The sequence below is a fragment of the Nymphaea colorata genome, chromosome 1 (assembly GCF_008831285.2).
Source record: "Nymphaea colorata isolate Beijing-Zhang1983 chromosome 1, ASM883128v2, whole genome shotgun sequence".
In the NCBI taxonomy this organism is placed as follows: domain Eukaryota; kingdom Viridiplantae; phylum Streptophyta; class Magnoliopsida; order Nymphaeales; family Nymphaeaceae; genus Nymphaea; species Nymphaea colorata.
In genome coordinates, this window is record NC_045138.2 from 17,455,717 (window position 1) to 17,477,802 (window position 22,086).

Genomic DNA, 22,086 nt, shown 5'->3' on the forward strand with positions numbered 1-22,086 from the left:
GTCCAACCTGAGGCACTAAGAATATATATATATATATATATATATATATATATATATATATATATATATATATATATATATATATATATATATATATATATATATATATATATATATATATATATATATATATATATATATATATATATATATATATATATATATATATATATATATATATATATATATATATATATATATATATATATATATATCATAGTACTAAAAAATAAGTTATTTTATAAAAAAATATAAAAAATACAGGAAAATGAAATGCCGTTTAAAAATTAAAAAAAACATGTCGCTTGAAAAAACATGAAAAAAGAAAAAAAATGCATTTTTAAGTTTTAACGCATTTTTTGTGTTTTTTTCACTTTTTAATGGCAAACAGTTTATTTTTTATTTGTTGCAAATGTACTCATATTATTTACTTGCTTATTTTATTTTTTATTATATATAGTTTTTTTATTTTAAAAAAATACATTCTTTTTGTTTTTTCTCATATATTTTTCAAGTCAAACATATTATACCAAAGAAAAACCCAAATATATTATACGAAAGAAAAACGTTGCCGTTAAAATTCTGAGATGTTATCTATGACTATATATATATATATCAAATGTGTCGAACCATGGCAGTAAGAAAAGTATATTAGTAAACACATGAAAAATGCATGCACTTTGAAATAGCATAAATGAGTTGCTTACTAGCTTCAATATATAGCTTCAATATAGAAGAACAAAAAATTGCATCGAACTCCAACATCCATTTATAACCTTGTTCACATGGCTTCATGAGAAGGTTGAAAAAGAAGAAGAAAAAAAAACCCACTCCAACATTCCTACAGAACATTATGTAAAGGGAGAGGCAGACCAAGGAAGGAATATCAATCCCCGAGAGAGCGAGATCGAAAGGGAGAAAGAGGTTATGGCGCATGGAGTAGTGAAACCACATTGGAGAGCAATGGATGCAATCAGCAAATATTATCAGTTCCAGAAAGACAAGACGAAGAGAAGGCTTGAAAGCGCACTCATTTTCATCTTCACCATTTTCCTTTTCTTCCATTTCATTTTGTTCATCATTGAGTATACTGTAATGTTTTTTGTTTTGAACTCAACCATCTTTGCGGAAGCAAAAAATGGAGAACACTTGATAAAGGTATCGGACAACGATCAGCTACAGATATGCGTGAGAATCCGTATGCTTTTATTTTTTTCTTACTAGTTTTCTTAGGGATTTGGTATTTCGTTTGTGGATTCCTGCAAAGCTACAAGTTCTTAAACGAAGGGCTGAAGCAGCTGGTTTTAAAGTAGAGGTGGAGACTTAGAAGAAATTTTAATGACGCTTTCTTCATTTTCTTAAGTTCAGTTCATGGTTTTCATGTACTACTGAAGACCAGACTATCTTTGCACTCTTGTATGCATATTTTACAACCTGTTTATATGGTTTTCCAGGAGTATGCTTTAGTGGCTCAAGCATGACTCACTATAATAATATCTGAGTCATATTATGCCATTCAATATTTTTCTCTGCTAGTTCTTCACCTCTTAAGTTAGTTCTTAATTTTTATTGCCTTATATTAGAGTCATACTGAATCCATGTATGAAATTTTGAAAAAAACAACCATTCCATGAGCCCGCGTTTACATGAAAATAGGTAAACAATCCGAATGCGAGTATGAATTGGATGTGCTTTTGAATGCTAGATCCAGATAAATAGATCTGGATCATTTTCATGTGATCCAGAAGCGGATCTTGTTAGGGAAGAGTCTCCCTGGAATGTCGAAGGCAGAACTCAAACGGTTCTGCCTTAACCAATGGTGCAAATTAATAAGTTGATCCCAGGGAAATTAATTTCACAAAAAAATGGTGCAAATTAATTAATTTGATTTGCCGGCCGATTCAAGAGTGGCGCTTGTCATTCATTATTCTTTTTTTTTTAACGTTTCTAAAGTTTTCTTCGTTTAAATTTTTTTTTATATTCTTTCTTTTATTTCTAAAAAACTTTTATTGCTGATTTTTATGTAGCGTTTGATGGGCTGCTGTTGCGGGTCAGAAAAAAAATTTCAATTTTTTTTTATTTTTCTTGTTTATGGAGAATTTTTTTTTTTACCCTTAAAACTGAAAACAAAAATATACGTTCGAAAAACTTTTTCCATGGAGATGGATGCAAAAATTTTTCAAAAATTTCTTTTTTTACCGTTATCCCTCGCGACGAGCCGAAGACAGACGCAATTGCTTTCCACTTCAACAACCACTTGAAAAAATGAACCACTCAACCAAACAAAATGGAAACCCCGAAAAGAAAGAAGACTGTCTGATAAACAGACAGGTAGTAGAAACCTACTTACTCGTTGATGAGGATGCCAAAGTTGGAACGATACCCTCCTCCTTCATCGAACAATCCACATGTTCGACGGCAAAAAACCTTGAAAGAAAATGCATAGAGAAGCAATCCGTAATACCAAAATAAGCAAGAGTTGCTGCTAAGCAAGAAATTGGCCAACGTTCCGCTTCTCCTGCCGCTCAGCAGAAACCGAAGCTCCTCCTGCTGCTCGGCAGAAACCGAAGGAAGAGAAGACCCAGAGGGAACCTCCAACGCTGGCGTCTCACCTGGTCGTTCAGCTCTCTCTTTGGCATCCTCATCAACGAGTAAGTAGGTTTCTACTAACTGTCTGTTTATCAGACAGTCTTCTTTCTTTTCGGGGTTTCCATTTTGTTTGGTTGAGTGGTTCATTCTTGTAAGTGGTTGTTGAAGTGGAAGGCAATTATAATACTTTTTAGGAAAATGACTGCAGATTAAGTGCACTTCCAAATACACATATAATACTCACACAACACAACTTCATTAATATAGAAATTAGAAACTAACTCCAACATATCAATTCACCAAAAAAAAAAAAAATTGGTCATGCTTGAAAAATACAGTTGCATTAATATGAAAGCTACCTACCTTCAACAAATGACTACTTATTTTGTTTTTTCTAATGTTTTAACACAAAGCAATGACTAGATATACTTTTCTTTTTAAGTGTAAGCAGCTTCACATGCTTGGTCAGTGTCAGTCACTTTTTCTCTTCTTTTAGGAGTACATCTATTGCTTTCTCAGGAATACAACTAAGACATTTGGAGCACTGAAGTCTTGTTTAGTTGCCTAAATGACAAGTCTTGCTTAAAATATAATTTCAATTAAAGGCCAAAGTTCTTGGCAGAAAGACTATGGCAACGAAAGCGGAAGCAAGGCAAAAAAACCGGTAGGTCCATGTTGATTAATTCTTGCATTTCCTTTGTTATCTTTCCACTACAGGCTTAACGACGCCCATAGTTGTTGGCAAAAAAAAGGCCAAACAAAGGAAAGAAGAAGGGAAAAGTGTACCAATATTCACCGTTGAATTAAAATCGCTTGTGAATATTGTCGAAAGAAGAAGGGAAAAGTGTGCGGTAGTTTTTCAATGCTCCTTTTTGACAATATTCACAAGCGATTCTCATTCAACGTTGAATATTGGTACACTTTTTCCTTCTTTTCTTTGTTTGGCCTTTTTTACTGCCAGCAACTATGGGCGTAGTTAAGCCTGTAGTGGAAAGATAACAAAGGAAATACAAGAATTAATCAACATGGACCTACCGTGGTAATTATTATTATTATTTTGCCTTGCTTCCGCTTTCGTTGCCATAGTCTCTCTTTGTCTCTTCTTCTAGGTTTATTCCTCCCTTTGTCTGCTCCCCCTTTACATAATGTTTATTAAGCATGGGCAACAGGCCGGGTACTTGATGCATAGTTGGCTATCTGACTCATGATGGACCGAGCTTGCGCTGGTTATTTGACACTTGGGCAACAGGCCGGGTACTTGATGCATAGTTGGGTACCTGACTCATGATGGACCGAGCTTGCGCTGGTTATTTGACACTTGGGCAACAGGCCGGGTACTTGATGCATAGTTGGGTACCTGACTCATGATGGACCGAGCTTGCGCTGGTTATTTGACACTTGGGCAACAGGCCGGGTACTTGATGCATAGTTGGGTACTTGACTCATGATGGACCGAGCTTGCGCTGGTTATTTGACACTTGGGCAACAGGCCGGGTACTTGATGCATAGTTGGGTACTTGACTCATGATGGACCGAGCTTGCGCTGGTTATTTGACACTTGGGCTGGCCTGATTAAAGAAATTTGCCGAGCTAGGCTGGCTTCAATCAAATAATGGGGGCCCGACTCAAGCCAATGTGAGTTTTCCCGTTTTGTTTTCCTCTCTCAACGTCTGCATGGAACCAAGTTTATAAGTGAAGTTTGGACTTTGGGGCAGTTTTATTCAGTAATGAAGATAGCGAATAGCCCATTTTTTGTGTTTGCTAATGTACCGCCTTAGTGCCTGACAGTGACCAAGCAATAGATGTACACCAGACGCTTCCTCACTGCTCAGACTCGGTTCTTCTTGTTGAAAATCGATTAAGAATTAGCAATAAAAGTTTTTTAGAAACAAAAGAGAAAAATATAAAAAAGAAGTTAAAACGAGAAAAACTCTAGAAACGTTAAAAAAAATGAATAATGAATGACAAGTTGAATCGGCCGGCAAATCAAACTAATTAATTTGCACCATTTTTTTTGGGAAATTAATTTCCCATGTGATCAGCTTATTAATTTGCACCATTGGTTTAAGGCAGAACCGTTTGAGTTCTGCCTTCGACATTCCAGGGAGACTCTTCCCTAACAAGATCCGCTTCTGGATCACATGAAAATGATCCAGATCTATTTATCTGGATCTAGTATCCAAAAGCACATCCAATTCGTACTCGCATTCGGATTGTTTACCTATTTTCCATGTAAACGCAGGCACATGGAATGGTTATTTTTTTCAAAATTTCATATATGGATTCAGTATGACTCTAATATAAGACAATAAAAATTAAGAACTAACTTAAGAGGTGAAGCACTAGCAGAGAAAAATATTGAATGGCATAATATGACTCAGATATTATTATAGTGAGTCATGCTTGAGCCATCATACTCCTGGAAAACCATATAAACAGGTTGTAAAATAAGCATACAAGAGTGCAAAGATAATCTGGTCTTCAGGAGTACATGAAAACCATGAACTGAACTTAAGAAAATGAAGAAAGCGTCATTAAAATTTCTTCTAAGTCTCCACCTCTACTTTAAAACCAGCTGCTTCAGCCCTTCGTTTAAGATCTTCTAGGTTTGCAGGAATGCGCAGGCAAAGCACCAAATTTCTAAGAAGACAAGATCAAGCATCAAAAAAAGATTTGACAGACATAAACAAACATGCTGAGTATCAAATGTTGCGCAGAGTAGTAGATACTAGAACCTCAACCTTCAAGGTATATTTGGCAATAGCAACAAATTGTTACTGTCCCATGAATCTGCCCCAAAGATTGATATGTTACGATAGTTTATGAATGATCTGCCTCGATCTTTGGGATAGATACAATGGGCAACAACTTGCTATTTTCTCATTGAATCATCCGATTCTTGTATGATTCGAAGGGTTTGCTTCAAAATCGACAGATTTTCTTGAATCGAATCGGAAAGGGGACAATTCGATTCAAATCCACCTATTCAAGCCGATTCTCACTGATTTTACAACAATGAGAGTTTTAGTTGACTAGTGAGAACTCGAAACCCTCCTATCAACCCTCTGAATATCAACACGAATGTCAACAATAATATATAGGAATTTGATGGATTCCCCAAAAGAGAGGGACGTACCAATTACCTGAAACAGACTCTATGTAAATAAGGAAGAAGAGGATTATCCAATCTTCCTTATCATTTTTCTCCATATGTAATTTCATTTTGTTTCAAATACTTAATTATTATGGTCAACATTCCACGAAAAGTACCACCCACTTGCTTTCACATTGATGAGGGCCACATTTTACAATCTTCCTGATCATTTTTCTCTATATATAATTTCATGCTGTTTCTTTATTTAATTTCTACGCTCCATGAACACAAGCGTTCACTTGTTTTTACCAAAGTTATCAAAGTCTCTTTTTGAATTGAATCGAAAGCTAAAAGATGCAATAAATCGGGGAATTGAATCGGAATCGGAATCGTTTGAGAATTAGATTTGATTAAAGATATATTTAAATTTTTAAAAAACATATAATTAAAAAATAGTCAGAAAAAATAAAGAAAAAATAAATTTTAAAAACAAACATAACACAATAAACCTTTTAATGGGGATTCTGCATGTGCTAGCAACATTTTTTTTTTAACTTGCATTTAGAACCAGTTATTATTTAAGGTCAAAATTGTTTCCACATTCTTAGGGGTTTTTTCCTGTTCTTGACAGAAACCATTACTTTTGAACATATTGCGAGGACTTTGATTTCCCAGATTTCTCGACAAAATACATAAGAGAGAGAGAGAGAGAGAGAGAGAGAGAGAGAGAGAGAGAGAGAGAGCATTTGGTATAGCCCGGGTTTTACAGTTGCTGATTTTTTCAGTAAAAAGTATGTCGTTTTCTATCGCTAAGGCTTCAAGAAGTCAATACATCCGAACTGAATTTCAACGATTTTAATGTTTTTCTGTTCACCAAAGGGGATCATGCGGGATCCATTTTTTTGGGCAATTCTGGTCGAAACATTCTTGGTGAAAATTAGAGTCGCAAATGGTAGAAACAGACATCTGAACAATTTCTTCAGCACCTAGCCATCTTTTAACCTGATGCATCTCGTGTTCGAAGAAAGAAAAGGATCAAGACGTTGCAAACATTGAGTTCAATATTGGGGAGCACTAAATCTGCCTCCGACTATGACGTATCATAGCTTGGAAAACACAAGTTACATGTATAAAGCGGACATCATAGCCTGACCCACGCATCTACCTTATATGATTTTTACATGTCTTTTTAGCCAAATATTACATTATCAATACGACCTTTATTTATTTAGTCGATAATATTTTTAATATTTAGGTGGCCTTTCAATCAGCAGAAAAAAATTTAACCAAACAAAAATTAGAGGGTTTTAACGTCAGAGCTTGTTAGCCAAAATTAAGTTTTTTGGGGAAATTTATTTGTTTAGTTATCAATAATAAGCACATTTGCATGTTTAGACGAAGTGTCAAAAGTTTGTTGAACTGTTCCCTTTTGAGTGTTTCATGCTGCTTAGGGTAGCAGATACTAGAGATTCTATCTTTAGGGTCCGCTTGGCAACAATAATAAGCTGTTACTGTCCCATAAATCTACCCTAAAAATTGAAGCATATTCATAGACACTGTTATTATAGTATATAAATCTGCCCCAATCTTTGTGTCAACTTGATACTGTTGCCAAACATGCTTCAATTCTGCTTGTACCATGAAAGCTCATGCTTCAATTCTGCTGGTACCATGCAAGCTCCAGCTACCAGACTTACCCGATCTGTTCCCGTCAGGCCTACTGAACTTTACGACTGAGCCCAAACAATAAGAATCATTTGCTCACCCGCTGCCAGAGGCCAGTTTTCCTTTTCCACCACCATCAGCTGGGATGATCTACTGTAACTTCAGCAATGCAGATCCATCGTACGCCAAACACACCCAGTGCTTGGATATACCAACTCGAGCAGCATTCTCTGATGCCTGCACAAACCAATACTCTTCCTGCCACTCCAACCATATGGGCCAAAAAAATGGTAGAAACCTCTTTCGATTTTCACCGTGCATGCTCACAGGAATGTCTCTGTCACTGGAAGAAACTAGTATCTCTTACGAACAAGCACATCAGACGAGTGGCACCACTGACCACAAGTTTGGTAAAGGTGCCTATAGACAGCAGGAATACCCTAGAGAACGGACATATACAGGAGATTGACCGATTTCTATGATATTGCACAAAGAAAGTACTCATGAAGCTGTTGAATTCAACAGAAGATACAGAAACCTAGTTTTGTAACAGAATAAAGAATGAAAGTGCCCTTTTTTCATTATGCATCTGCACATGAAAACATATGCAGAATAAAAAAAAAAAAGAAGTCCTCATATCACATTTCTTGATTCAGTCAGGTTTTGATTCTGCTTACTGTTGGTGTCTACTATGTTAGAGTTTTCTGGCTCCCATCCACCAGCCCAAGGAGCAGTAGGACCATCATTCGCACCACCGCGGATTCTTTTTTGCAAGTGCTCTAGGCTTGCAACTCGCTGCAAGGAAGGAGTGCGTCCGGTCTTGCCTATGGAACCATGAACTTCTTCACATCCATGATTGATATCTGAGATGCCATTATTCAGTTCCTGCACATGAACAGGTTGGAAGTAGTGCTTTGAGTCATCCTGCACTGGGACTACAGAGTCTGCTGTGTTATCTGGTGGACTGCCGGAGAATTGCACGTGCACAGATGATATATCTGTCATTGTTGGGAAAAAGGGCCCTGCACCGGTCACTCTCTTGACAGTCTCTTCAGCCATCTTAACCTAGAGATATGCAATGGGCAGCTGCTGTCAGATCAAAACTACAAATAGAGCAAGCAAAAGAAGAAATGCCATATTTTAACAAATTCAGCATGCTGCTGAATTAAAGTTGTCCAGTTGTGAAATCTTTCAGTAACCAATAGAAAATAAGTCGTTCAACCTGGAGCATAATAGTGAACATATATTAATGCATTCAAAAGATGAAAGTAATCCACCAGAAACAAGACCATGAACCACTCTTCAACCAGCATCCAAATACAAAATTTACCTTTGCTCTAAGTGTTTCAACATCTGCCTTCAAGATTCTATTGTCCACAGAAGCTTCATTGTACTTTTGGCTGATATCTGTAAGTCTCTTCAGTAATGATGAATTCTCGACTCTCAACTGTGCTACCTAATAATCATTAAAATTGGAAAGAAAAAGAAACTTCTCAGGAGTGAATCGTATTGAAAGGAAAACATAGGTAAGACGGAAATTGGAACCTGTGTCTCAAGCTCACTCAGATGTGCTTGTTTCCTTCTTCGTGAACGTCTTGCAGATTCTCGGTTTGAAAGCATCCTGAAACAATTCAGCAGATTACCATGAGTCTTGCACTATATAGAGTGAAATAAACAAGCCTTGATTGGACAGGAAATATTGCTAAACTTGTATAAGCACATGGTACAAAAGCAGGTGGCTTATAGCTTTTAGAAAATGGAAAGGATAAAGAAAGCCTATGAGATAGCCAAAAAGCACTGCAACATGAAGTACAATAAAAAAATGTATAAAAAGAGGGACCGAACAATGCCATTAAAGACTAATATATAGAACTTTTGAAAATGGTCTCACGCTTCCTCCCCTTCCAAAAAGTAAAATCTTTAGTCAATATGAATGGGAACCAGAGCTGGAGATTATCCATATCCAGCAGATCAGAAAATAAGACCAACATTATGCTACAATAGGAAGCTTTGAGCGTTTTTCTTTTTCTGGTTTTAAAACCATGAGGGCAGTCTAGTTATTAAGCAATCAACTTCCACAATTCAGGAATCCATACACATTCAACAGGGTTTGTGTTTTAGAAAAAACTTCACAAATTATTGTGCTTATTCTTCTTTGAGCCCTTCATATAGACTACAAGCTTAGGTGATATTACCACAAGCATGTGTTCCCACTCAGACAGGCACATTTCGGTAACACCATTTTGGTACTGTGATTACCTCCGCATTCGTTTTGCATCAGCAGGATCCATTTGCTCTGTCACCTCAGTCTCCCCTTCAACTTCATCATCCGATAGTTCTCTTGACGATCCACTTGTAGTCATTTTGACTTGAGGGCCTTGATTTTTCTGCATGGCAGGCAAGGCTGGAATTCCAACTGGACCACCAACTGCATTGTCTGGTGTTCTGGAGAGGCCTGCAGAAGTCCTTGAAAGACAAAACTCAGAAACTACATTGATGTATATACATTATACAACAGTAAGAGCTTCAATACAAGAAAAGACAAAGCTGCCCCTAGCATGACAAAGAGAAGCTGAAGCCATGTGACAGGATGCAGTACGAAGCAGAACTGAAGCATTTGGACAGCTATGGGGGTTAATTGATTAGATTGTTTTCCCTTGAGATTGCAGCCAAATCTTAATCTTTACATTTTAACAATATGAACTACTATACAACTAGGACAAACTTTCTCCCTCTCTTTTCTTTATGTTCTCTACTTTCAAAGAACCACAAGCTAACTAAATTGTGCAACTTTTGCTTGTTCATACGTAAATAACAAAAATAATAAAATCAGTAAACATAGGATATGTTTTATTTTCAAGGACTTGCCACAATGTGTTATCGGTCAAAAGCTACAGCAACTAGGTTTTTGGGCATCCAAATGTAAGAAATTTTTTTTGCACTTGGTTTGTTGGTGACAAGTATTAACAAATTTTCAACAATAGTACTAATAGCAGTGTGATACCATCAATCAACCAGAACCTCAATACATTATGAAAAGCACTTTCTTGTTAACATATTTGATGCCTTATGCCTTAGAACATATGAAGTGGAAATGCTTAACAGGGATTTCCACTTGTCATCAACTCATCCAATCACAGTTCACAACAGAGAAAAAGTACCCAAGTGTGTCCAAGTACCCACTTTGGGTATGGGTACAGTGACAGGCATGTGGACCTTATTGAAATACACATGTGACTTAGTCTATAAGTGAGAAAATACCAGGACTGCTCCCCAGATGTGGATAACTGACAATAATATGAAACTTATACCTTTAGTCGATGATTGAGAACATAGCTCAGATCTTTCTGAACCTTGATTCCCATTATCAGCCAGAGTAGCTTCATGTGATTTTACACCTGGTGCCTGCAAACATGTCAAAAGGCTTAAATCGGCCATGTTTACCATCACATAGATGACCATCAAGTAGACACCAAGTTGCCAATGATGCATTTAAAATGCTCTAGTTCAGAATGTTGCATGACAATATGAAGGAAAAATGCTATATTGCTTTGACCAATAACTCTCTTTTGCTAGGACCCATTCACACACTCACAAAAATTCTATATATTTATATATAGGATATGCACAATTTTCTACCACACATGAATGAGTGGAGGTGGTTGCTTAAAGCATCAATTGGTTTACCACAATCTTGCAGCAAGAAATTTAGTGAAGATAGTTTCTAGTAATCTAGCATCACAAACCATTGGAAGAAAAACATTATTATGTATATTAGAGATAAAGTATGACAAAGTTTAAAACACACCTATAAACCAATAACAGGTTTTAATTGATCCTTGTTTGAATCAACAATGAACTCATAATTACAGAGCAATGATTCTGCATAAGTGTTCACTCATTCCAATATGCTGAATGGCGAGACATCATCAAACCATCAAAAGTAGGATAGATTAACTATCTTTAAAAAGTTTTCAGGATAAGAGACAAGAGGGAACCCAGAAAGAGTTAAACACATAAGAGCCAATCTAGGCCCTCAACCAAAGGAGGAAGGAACTCAAAGCAAGACTTCTGAAGAGACTGCTGTTTACCAGTGATTACTTGGAGGGAACATATTCATGTTACTAAATAGTCGAGGTAGTTCAATATACTATTTTGGAGGTAAGGACTTTCCTTAGGGTTTTCCCGTGGAGTTAACAATGAATAAACAATAGATATATTGGTCCATAAATCAATCCTTAAGTAGTTTATAATCTTGAAAACAATAGGGCAATCCTCTCTGGACAAACTCGTGTCCCTAGAATCCTCCATCTGCACGCAATCCATCTCTGTAGTCTTGACCAAGGAAGACATAGATGAAAATTTAATAGTCAATACTCAAAGGTTAAGCAGTCACTCAACAATTTCCACCCAACCTCAAAAGAACTCACTCACCTAGTAGTTGTCTAGATATGGAACAAATTTTCACCATTAAGGTGAAAAGTGGGAAAAAAGTGACAAAGTCTAATCCTGGTCTATTATTTATCCAGCTTTGGCCAAAAATTTGTGGAAGAAAACATGAGTGAGAGAGGAGGAGAGAGAGAGACAGACAGACAGACAGAGATATTCGAACTTGTTCTTCCACAATTTTTTGGTCGAACAGGATAAATAACACACATATGGTTGTTTTCATAAATAAATAAAATAAAATAAATAAATAAAAAACTTTCTTTAGAGTGGAAGCAAAGTCTCTGTTCACATGTTTGAGCCTTTTAAAGAAGTAGCGCCTATTTTATGATGCTCACGCGAATTCAGTTTCTCATATTTTACTCGTTCATAAGTTCTTAATAGAACCTGCATCTTACAGAAATAGGAAAAAGGAGAGATGATTTGAACACATGCTTCAGCCGTCAGTGTCATCTGAAGGGTCCTTTCGTTGCATACTAACAGATCCAAAGACCATAACTTCATAGGACAGCCACGCCGCCGTCCAGCATGCCAGAATTGAAACGTGCAGAGGAATAGAAAACACAACAGAGAAGCATGTCTAGACCCCCTGGAAGTTAAAAGCTCAAAGAGGAAATAAATCTAAAGAGCCAAATTAACCCACTGAATTCATAACGAACATTGATTTGAGACCAGTATCACATAATCCCTCTTTGGTAGTTCTAACAAGGAGTATCCATTAGAAAAGCCTGCTAATCTGTTTATCTGCTGTGAAGTGGAGTGAAACACCTAGACCATACTGAGGTAAGATCCTGTAGTAGTCAGGAACTTAGGACACCAAGGAAATAATTTGACTAAAGATACAGTTTAATCTTTTTCTTTTTCCAGAATGTATAATCTGCACTGGAAATCCCATTTGTAAACAGAGTTCTACAGATGTGATTCCTTGCAATCGGATTTTTCAGTTCAACGATGAAATGAAGCAAACAATTCCATATAAAACACCCTAAAATAGCACGATCCATACGAACCCACGACCATTCACTCCAAGCGAGTTTTCAAAAGCCCAAACAGTCAAAAAATTCAATTATTGGAACAAAGTTAGGAATGCCGGAACTTTCCATCTAGAGAAAGCAAAAACAGATTAAATTGTCCCATTTAAACCAAGAGAACAATCGGTATTTCATGAAAAGAGCGTAACGGAATATAACATGCAGCCCGAAGACCTCAAAACACCACAAGATTCAACAAACAGAAGCCAAGCTCCTCCACCCGAATATGAACTCATTTTGAAGCGACAAAAAAGACAAAAGCAGTAAACCAAAAAAAACGAGGGAGAAGATAAACCGTACCCGGGTCAAAGCAACCACTGCGCAGGCGAGATCCAGGCGCTTCTTCAGAATCGCCTGGTACTCCGGCGTGCCCATGGGAGGCACCGCGGCTGCCGGCTTCTCTAACTCGAGAACATCGTTCCGAGCGCCACCTCCGCCACCCGTATCCGCTGTTGCTTTCTTCTGGGAGGAAGAGGGAGAAGCGGAAGGAGAGGCTTCATGGATGAATCTATGAAGCGCCCACTCCGAAGCGTTTCGGTTCAAATTGCTAGGTTTTTCTCCATTGGAAGGAGAGGAACACCAGAAGGGATCGGTTATGTCCTCCCCAGGGTACACCCCATCCATCTCTCTCTCTCTCTCTCTCTCTCTCTCTTCTTCTTCTTCTTCTTCTTCTTCTTCTTCTTCTTCTTCTTCTCTACTTTTTTTTTTTCCCTGTCCTTTTTCCTTCGCCGCCGTCACCGGCAGACTCTGAGTCAGAAAAATCCGGCCGCGGCGAAAATGGAGGGTCGGAAAATCCGCAGAGGGACGCTTTAATACCCGGCCATTTCTTATAAATGTCCAAACATCTTTTCCCAATTGCTTCTCATATCCCCTTAAGACTTTTGAGAGAGGATCGTGAGTGGGCCCACCGCACGCCTTGCTTCGTCATCGTGTCTAGGTCGGATCTGGTTTATCATATGTTTGCCCTCGTCCAATCCATACCCGGATCCAATTTTGAAATCCTAAGTGCCTTCACTGAATCAATTTATTAATCAGCAAAGTTTTTTTTTATCGTATTATTTTGAAAAAAATAAACGAATGAGCACTCTTATATATATATATATATATATATATATATATATATATATATATAATAACAGAATTTTAAAGATAGTTTAAAAATAATAGCAAATTGATAATGATTGGTAGGAAGGTTAGGACCCACTTTGCTAAAGAATGAAAGTCCCTTGAAACTTGCTTTCTTTTCAAGGGTTTGCTTAATAAATTCTTCATGGTTCACTTATATTTTTAGTGCATTCTACCCCATAGCACTTTACCACAATGAGTGCTGTAGTTTGTAAAATGATCTGTATAAATATATGTAAATATTGAACATCATAAGACTAAGAAAATCATACAAGTCAGATGTATAAACTAGATTTCATAAGGTTTTAAAAAATCCAGAAATCGAATTTATAATTTTTTTGGTTCATGTGTTTATTTATACGTTACATCTATTGGTATTGTTAAATTTACAAGAAGAAAAGCTTGGAACGTTCAAAGGCACACATAAAAGCTATATATATATATATGTGGGTGTGACTATATATATATATATATGGACATACACCTACAACAAATCCATTTGACTAATTCTTTCCCAGAAAAGTTAAGGAGAGTCATTCAAGAAAACTATGGTTCAGGATCAAGCTCATTTGATTGGTCTCAATAAAAAATGTTGATAAGAACACTTTAGTCAAGTTCCAATCATTCATTATAACCAAGTTTAGATAGGTAATATAAAGTTTATATTCAATAGAAATTATTTTATTCTAAGGTGATGGAAGAAAGCAAATTGAAGACTTCCAAGGAAAAGTAAGAACCATTGCTAGTAGAAGACTGGATTTAAATTCGGTTAAACAACTGACTTTTCATTTTGACTGTCTTCTCTCAACTACCATGGATGCTTTCTTTTGTCACTTTCACCTTTAGTTTAGACTTCTGGTTCCACCTTGGATTTAATCTACTCAATACTTTCTAATGATCATGTGAACTCCTTAGAGGGTATTTGATAAGAAGAACTTTGTAGTATTGGATAAGAAGAACCTTGTATTATTGGAACACTGTTCTATGAAGATTATGTTATTGTTGCAATAAGTATGAAATATTTATATATGAGATATGGATATCTCTAATCATGCATGTTTTTTTAAACAAAAACATATCTGAGACCTGTGTTATATAAAGCAAGTGAAATTTTCTAAATTTACATGTAATTTAAAAAAAAAAATTGAGGTTGGGTCAGGGCTCATGTGGGCCCGCCCTTGGCTCTGCCCCTGCCGATAAGGTCGGACCCATCTGTGGGACAAGGCTCGGATCCGACTTGATCAGCAATTCGTGTTTCTTCTGTTGGTAATTTTTGCAGGAAGGATGATGGTTCAGATTTGGAGAAGATGTTCATGAGCACTTGAATTTGGAGCAATTAGAGTTTCACTGGAATCCATATTCATATTTATGCATTCAATCGGAATACGGATCCAAGATGAGTTCAAGTCAAACTTGAACGGCAATATAAACCAGTCAAATTAATATACTTTTGGTTGGGTAATGAGTTCCAGATTCAGCAGCAATTTTCTCCTGTCAAACTCGAGTTGAGGATCCAAACTCCATCCTGTATCCGACCCAGTCAAATTCAGTGGTGCATGGATCCAAACAAAGTCAAACTCGGCCATCATGGATATGGATTTTGGATCTTCATCATACGTGTCCCCTCAAAACGCAGTGGGATCATACATCAGTTTATTTATTTTTGGTATCTGAATAATCGTGATAATTTCGTGATTTTTTTGGTGCTCAGCCAAACGCGACCTGCCTTTGTAGTGGATCCGTGGGGACTGCAAATATAAACCATATTTCAATAAATGCTTTCTCGTAAAATGGATGGTGGAGATGACAAGTGGATAATGTTATTGTAAACTGAATTGGTTTGGATTGGACAATCGGTTTCAGTTCCGGATCCATTAAAGCCGTAGCTTGGCACTTAGGTCCGAATACATAGAGAACTGAATACTATTCCAAAATATACAGTATTATCACGCCAACGACCTTTATATTATAAGAAAACTAAGCATAATACTTTCAAAACTCAGTTTTGATAGCATTTCACATTTTATATTAATATCTATATTCAGTAATTTTTTTCAAGATTAAAATAAAAACTATAATAGCGTTAAAAAAAAAGAAGAAAATTTATCAAAAGAAAGAACAGTTTTTTTTTATTTTCACGCTATAGATTCTATCTTGTCTTATATCCTAGCCGTCCATCTCAGGGATCTTTTGTCAAGATTTAGCCACAGTTTGGGAGTCTAGACAACTCTTAATTGATGTTCTTTGTCCTAATGCATCTTCTCAAACCTACCTGGACTTGAAGGAGATGGGTCTGAAGCTTTCCTGTATGAGAGTGTGTGAATAGGCCTCTCTGTGCTGGCAGATGGCGAAGTTTTCGGCCTCTAATAACAAGAGTTCCATCCACCTGGCTAAGGTATTGACTCGAGATATTCGAGCCAAAAAAGGTAAGGAGTTTCGACGTCTAATAACAAGAGCTCCATCCACCTGGCTAAGGTTTTGACTCGAGATATTCGAGCCAAAAAAGATAAGGAGTTCAAGCCGGCTGCGGCGTACTCAATACATGACAAATCCATTGATGTCCAAATTTGACGCGAAAAATGCCAAAGCAGGGATAGACCCGGGGGTCGAAAAACTAGCTTCAAGGTTTTATGCTGGCTAGTAACAAAATATTTCGGTTTATTGAAAGCTTCCACCCTTTCCCTCATCCCGAAGTGTGTCTCGGCCTATGTACAGTTTCCTTGAGTCATAGATGGAATGACAATGATCGTCTATTAAGATTCAATCAATTAATGGGTTAACTATGGTCTTGAAAGCTTCATAAGTTCGGCAAAATTTTCAATATAAAAGTCTTTGAAGTTTTTTTTAAATGACATTTTCTTAGATATCGACAGTGCTTGTTTTCATTTTTCCAAGTAGGAACTAGGGCGGTTGCCCCTAATAAGAAACCGCGTGAGGCACTGAGCTTAGACAAGCATTTTTGAATCCCGGCTCGAACTTGACTCGAGTTTGAGTCGCATGTGGAACGAGTTGAGCTCACAAGATCCGGGCATGGGCTTGGCTCGCGGCTACGAACATTTGGCCAATCAATCAATCATGCCAATAAGATCAGTTACTCAAATCTTATGTAGTTACATCATTCTCTCCCCATCCGCGTGTTTTCTAAAACGTTATCCACAATTCTTATATTCCCATATGAAGATCTAAACAAAAGCTTATATATTTGTTTATAGTTACATCAATGTCACATCATCTTTAAAAGAAAAAGTTCAGTCACAAACCTACATAAGGGTTTTAATGAGGGAAACTCATGGTCCGCAAAAGTTGAAAATACCTAAATGAATGGCAACAAACATGTTGGCTAGGACCACTATAGATATAGTCTTGGCTTAAAGCGAATCGGTTAAGAGGTGGGTTGGGATCCAGTGAGCTACATACTAGAACTCGATAGAGGAGTCGATCGAGTGGTTATAGTGGTATTAAAGCGTGATTAAGAGTGGTTTCGACTTAAAATCTGCCAATTGAACAAGGTTTTGGATTGAATATCCAAGGTGCATCGCTTGGTAAAAATTGGTAACGATCGTGAGTACTTCGGGTTGACTTGAATGCAAAAATCTTGGTCTCTTTTAGGGTCTTTCTTTTGTTTTTTTAATATTTGACTGAACCCAAGCGAAGAACGCAGACAACCAGGTGTTGAGGAATGTCACTGTCTTGGTCGAATCTTTCTGCGACACGCAACATCCACCTTATCAGGGATTTCACTTTTATGGGAATGAGCAGCCCTGGCCATTAAATAAATTTTAAAGAAAAAAATTAACATAAACCACTTATCCGCCATTAAACGCCATACTTATTCTTATTTTAACTGTTCGAACTCAGTCTATCAATACCGATTGGATTCGGGGATCTACTGCTGAATTAATTATTCAATGGCCATTCTCATTATTTGAGGACGACGAGATTTTGAGTTGAGTTTCTGCAACTTTCCGCTATCAAAGCATCTTGAAACATGAAAGTGAAATGATATTCAATGAGTATGATACAAATCTAATACGACCCATCTTTTCAAAAGTTTTATATAGGATTGTTAGGTGCTACTTTTGGGCCTGCAATTTTATTCTCCCATGTTCTCTTTTTTGGTTTTCTGGCTCTTCACATTCACAGTGTCATGGATTTTGTGGCATGGTTTTCACTTGACTTCTTTGGCCACATTCTAGGACATTGGGATCCACCAAACTAATCAGTGTGGCAACACCTTTTTATTGACTGTTGTTTCTTTGGTCAGATGCATGCTGCCACCACTTGGCCTTTTCTCCCTCTGGTCTTTCCTCTCACCAAGGCAGCATATTAGCTTTTCATCTTCACCTTCTTCACCGTGATTGGTAATTTACTTGGTGGTTTTGACTCACTATCGAATTTTGGAAGAGTGGAACAATGGAATGCTGAGGAATACAACAGCGAGTGTTGTATTTTTTACGCCACGCATAACTCATCGCCATTCATCTAAACACATGGTCTGCTGCCATGTTTTACGTGCAAAATTGTAAATAATCTTATATATACACATGTAGGTGCGTGAAAAGCAGAAAGGGGAGAAAAAGAAACGCTCGCACAAAATGGAATGCTTCAATGGCCGCTCAATATGTTCGGGCAATGGACGTCCGGCGATGGAGAATCCCAATTAGGTTTTCCAACCTCAATACAGAAGCCGGTTTTACAAGAGTGGGTGCTTAGCGATAGATGCCCGACGGTGAGAGAAGCAAGAAAGCAGGACTGTAGAAGGGCACGATAACAATGGAGGACGGGAGGATATCGATGGCGGAACGCCGGCGGCGGATGGCACTGCCATGATATTGGATGAACTTGAAACAGAAGTTACCGGTGGGAGTCAAAAGCAACTGCTAAAATTCCAAGTTGAAAGCATGTGAATAACAGAACAAGTTCAGAAAAGAATGAATGGAGATGGAGCAGTAAAAGTGCGCTTAAACACTGCCAACCTGCTAGTTATGGTTGCGGAAATGCTGTTGCTTGGCCTCATAAATGGCCTTCGTGGTTATTTCTGGAGATACTGGTTGCTCACAGTCTGAAGTACCATGATTTGGCTTGTTTTTTGTTGTGTTAAGTCTTGCTTGTTATGAGGGTTCATGGTGTTTCTGCTTTATTTGAATTTGCCTTTTTGTCTCAATACTTGGGTTTGTTTTGTTCTGAAATTTGAGCTAGAAAAATTTGGTTAAGAGGCATTAGATACTAAATTTTAAATTTTTAAGAGACACAATGAGAAGAATTGTTGAGGAATATCAACATAAAAACAATACATTTTTTGTGGTCAGTATAAGCAAAACTGCCCACAGGTAGCCCACACCTGCCTCTGCAGGCGCCTGATCGAGGGTGTTTTCAGTACTCCTTTGTTCATTTGGACTGAAGGTTTTTTCAGTCTTTAGATCTAATCCCCAACTTCTTGTATTGCTAGTAATGTTGAGCAATAATGTTCTCTCTTTTTCCTTCTCTTTGCTCTCACTCTTTTCTTTCATTTGTTTTTTTAGTTTTCTTCTTCTCTTGCTAACTTTTATAGAACTTACTGACAACTTGCCATCTAATTTTCTTGTCTTAATGCATTCCATTTGATTCTCTCTCTCTCTCTCTCTCTCTCTCTCTCTCTCTCCATGTGGCTATATATTCTCAAAGTGAAGGCAAGATGCATCCTCTCAAATTGTGTGGCCTTTCATTGCCTGGAAAGGATATCTCATTGAAATATCATGTGTGCATAGTGCTTTCAAGTTATCAGAATCTTGTCATGTCCTCCGTTTCAATAATTGAAAACTCCCCCCACCCCTTTTTTTTCTTTTATGATTGATCTTGTCAGCTACCATCTTGCCTGCCTTGTAGGGCTCCATTCGACCTGTAGTTGATGGTTTCTGAACGTTATCAAGTAGATGAGACTTCACGAGTTACAAAACCGAAGCTACAGGAACCACTGGCTACCTTTGAACTTGTTTGATATTGCGTCTTCTGGACCTGAGTTAGATGAGCCACTGGCTACCTTAAATGTCGTTTTAGAGGCAAATGCCATTTTGCCTCCAAAATGGCATTTAAAGGTGTCATTCAAATACTCCCTCATAGTTTTGAGCTAATAATTTTTTGAGGATTGCATCATCTTCTGAAAATATTTAACAAGGTTGTTATTTCTTTTGAACCTAAGTTTCATTAGCAAACGTTAGGTCTTAATCAATGGTCACAAGTATGAAGAAATGTATGTAACTACGGGAACTTCAAGCTATCAAAATCTCAAAGAGTAGTAAATTTTCCCTCTTTGTAACTTCACCCGTTTCATATCATGTCATCTTTCCTTGTCTTTGCACTTCAATTTTTCATTGAAGTTGTTCACTTTTTATCTAACATGTTATTAAACTAACATTTATCCGATATTGCCCCAAAGAAAGAACATTTTTCCTCCTTAAGAACTCGATAAATGTGGCTTTACTCCTGAAAAAGGGCATAAAAAATAAATAAGCGACCGAGATCTTTAAAAATTGAGAACTAGAGTTACTCACCCAAACAGGGAAATTGGTTGCCCTTTCAACAGCTTCAAAAAGAAAAATCAAGCTGCTACCATTGGACCAACTTTTCTTTTTTATAAAGACAAACATCATGGTCTGATCATATCATGAACAAAATTGACAGATGCATACACATTTTTTTAAATATTAAGGAAGAGTTCTTCCCTCTGTGAACAAAACAGTATGACTTAGGCATCAATACACATCATGATTCTGATAGCTTAAATTGTATCCTAATTAGAAAGTCTGGGAATCCTAGGCTGTGGTGGGACCCACATGTCAAGCAGGAACCTGGGCCCACCAAAAAATTACATATCAAGATTCTTCTTCTTCTTCTTCATCGTCTTCTTCCTTCTTCTTCTTCATCTTCTTCTTCTTTTTTCTCAGTATCAAACCATTGCAGTTGACTGGTTTATATCAACTGCTGGTGCAATTTTGTGGCCCAAAATCTGACAATTGTGTGCACCCAGAGGAAGATCTCGAGGTGGGACCCACAGGCTTGCCTCAGAATGGGGCCCACAAAAAGCTTTGGATTCAGGGCACATTTGGAATGATGTAAAAAATGTGACCAAGTTCATGAATTTGAGAGCTCCTGCATGAATTTGGACCCTTTATTTTCAGACATGTCAACAGGCACCAAGATCATGATTTACATCTCTTTCAATGTCAATTAACCAAAAAAGGAGGAAAGAAGAATATTGTGGACCCATTGGTGTTATTATTGTTGATTTTTTCTTTATTTTTGGCATGTTTTGTCTACCAGGATAAGCTTCCTGGTACAGAGCCCTAAATTGAAGCAGACTAGTCGTTGTCCTACATGGGGGCTCACCTAGTTTTATAAAAAATAGCAACAATTTGAGTGGCAAAAGGCGCTTTATTCTTTCAATATTTTTCAGATCAAACGTAAGCGAGATCATGAAACTCAACACCCCTAGGAGGTTATCTCTAGGGTCACAAACAGGTTCAATTTTCAGCAATTAGCGTCGGTTTAGCAAACGGAACAGTATGTAATTGTTTCATGAATATGTTCTAAAACTCGAAGCAGATTCATTGAACACCTTAAAAAAGTACTACATGAATATACCAATATACTTCAACATTTAGGGTAGATTCATGAAACAATTTTTATTTGTCAAACGAACCGGTCAGAACAGCTAAAACAAAGTGCTAAAACCCTTGTACTAGTTGTGACCCATTTGTCTTCTTAATTAGGTCAAGTGCAGCTAATAAAGCTAAAACCCTTGCGCCAGGTCCGATCCATTAGTAACCCTAGTCAGGCTAGGGTTGATCTTTTGTGCAGCTAAAAAAATGCTACCATCCTTTTAACTAAGCGGGAGCTAAGGTTTTTTTTTTTTTTTTCTTGGAGGGCTCAACTATATTTTTCAAAATTTTTATAAGGGCCAAACTATATTTTTTAAATTATTTACAAAGGCCAAATAAATTTTTTTGAAAACTACAGAGCATATTCCCGGAATCTCGCGGCGAAGGAGAGGAGAATGGTCCCTGCCAGCCCCCTTGGCTCCACCGCTGGTGGTGCTGGTGGTGGTTCAATTTTCATTCGTGTCCCCTCACATAGAAGAGAAAGCTATAGGTGTACAAC

The 22,086-nt window shown here is 37.3% G+C and overlaps 1 protein-coding gene across 1 annotated transcript; it reads right to left on the minus strand.

Moving 5' to 3' along the window:
* Positions 1–7,804: 7,804 nt before the first annotated feature.
* LOC116246318 (light-inducible protein CPRF2-like) lies at positions 7,805–13,654 on the minus strand. Its single transcript, XM_031618145.2, has 6 exons — positions 13,126–13,654; positions 10,660–10,753; positions 9,608–9,803; positions 8,894–8,969; positions 8,679–8,804; positions 7,805–8,413 (listed from the first exon to the last, which is right to left on the minus strand). Exons 1-6 carry the CDS (start codon positions 13,447–13,449, stop codon positions 7,982–7,984), a joined length of 1,248 nt encoding a protein of 415 aa, XP_031474005.1. The 5' UTR covers positions 13,450–13,654; the 3' UTR covers positions 7,805–7,981.
* Positions 13,655–22,086: the final 8,432 nt, after the last annotated feature.

Bases quoted from the DNA above. Each gene is read 5' to 3' on its own strand.
- LOC116246318 (XM_031618145.2), bottom strand. From the start codon at position 13,449: ATGGATGGGGTGTACCCTGGGGAGGACATAACCGATCCCTTCTGGTGT. The intron at 10,754-13,125 runs GTACGGTTTATC...ACATGTTTGCAG, and splicing joins CAGTGGTTGCTTTGACCCGG to GCACCAGGTGTAAAATCACA. The intron at 8,970-9,607 runs GTAATCACAGTA...GAATTGTTTCAG, and splicing joins GATGCAAAACGAATGCGGAG to GATGCTTTCAAACCGAGAAT.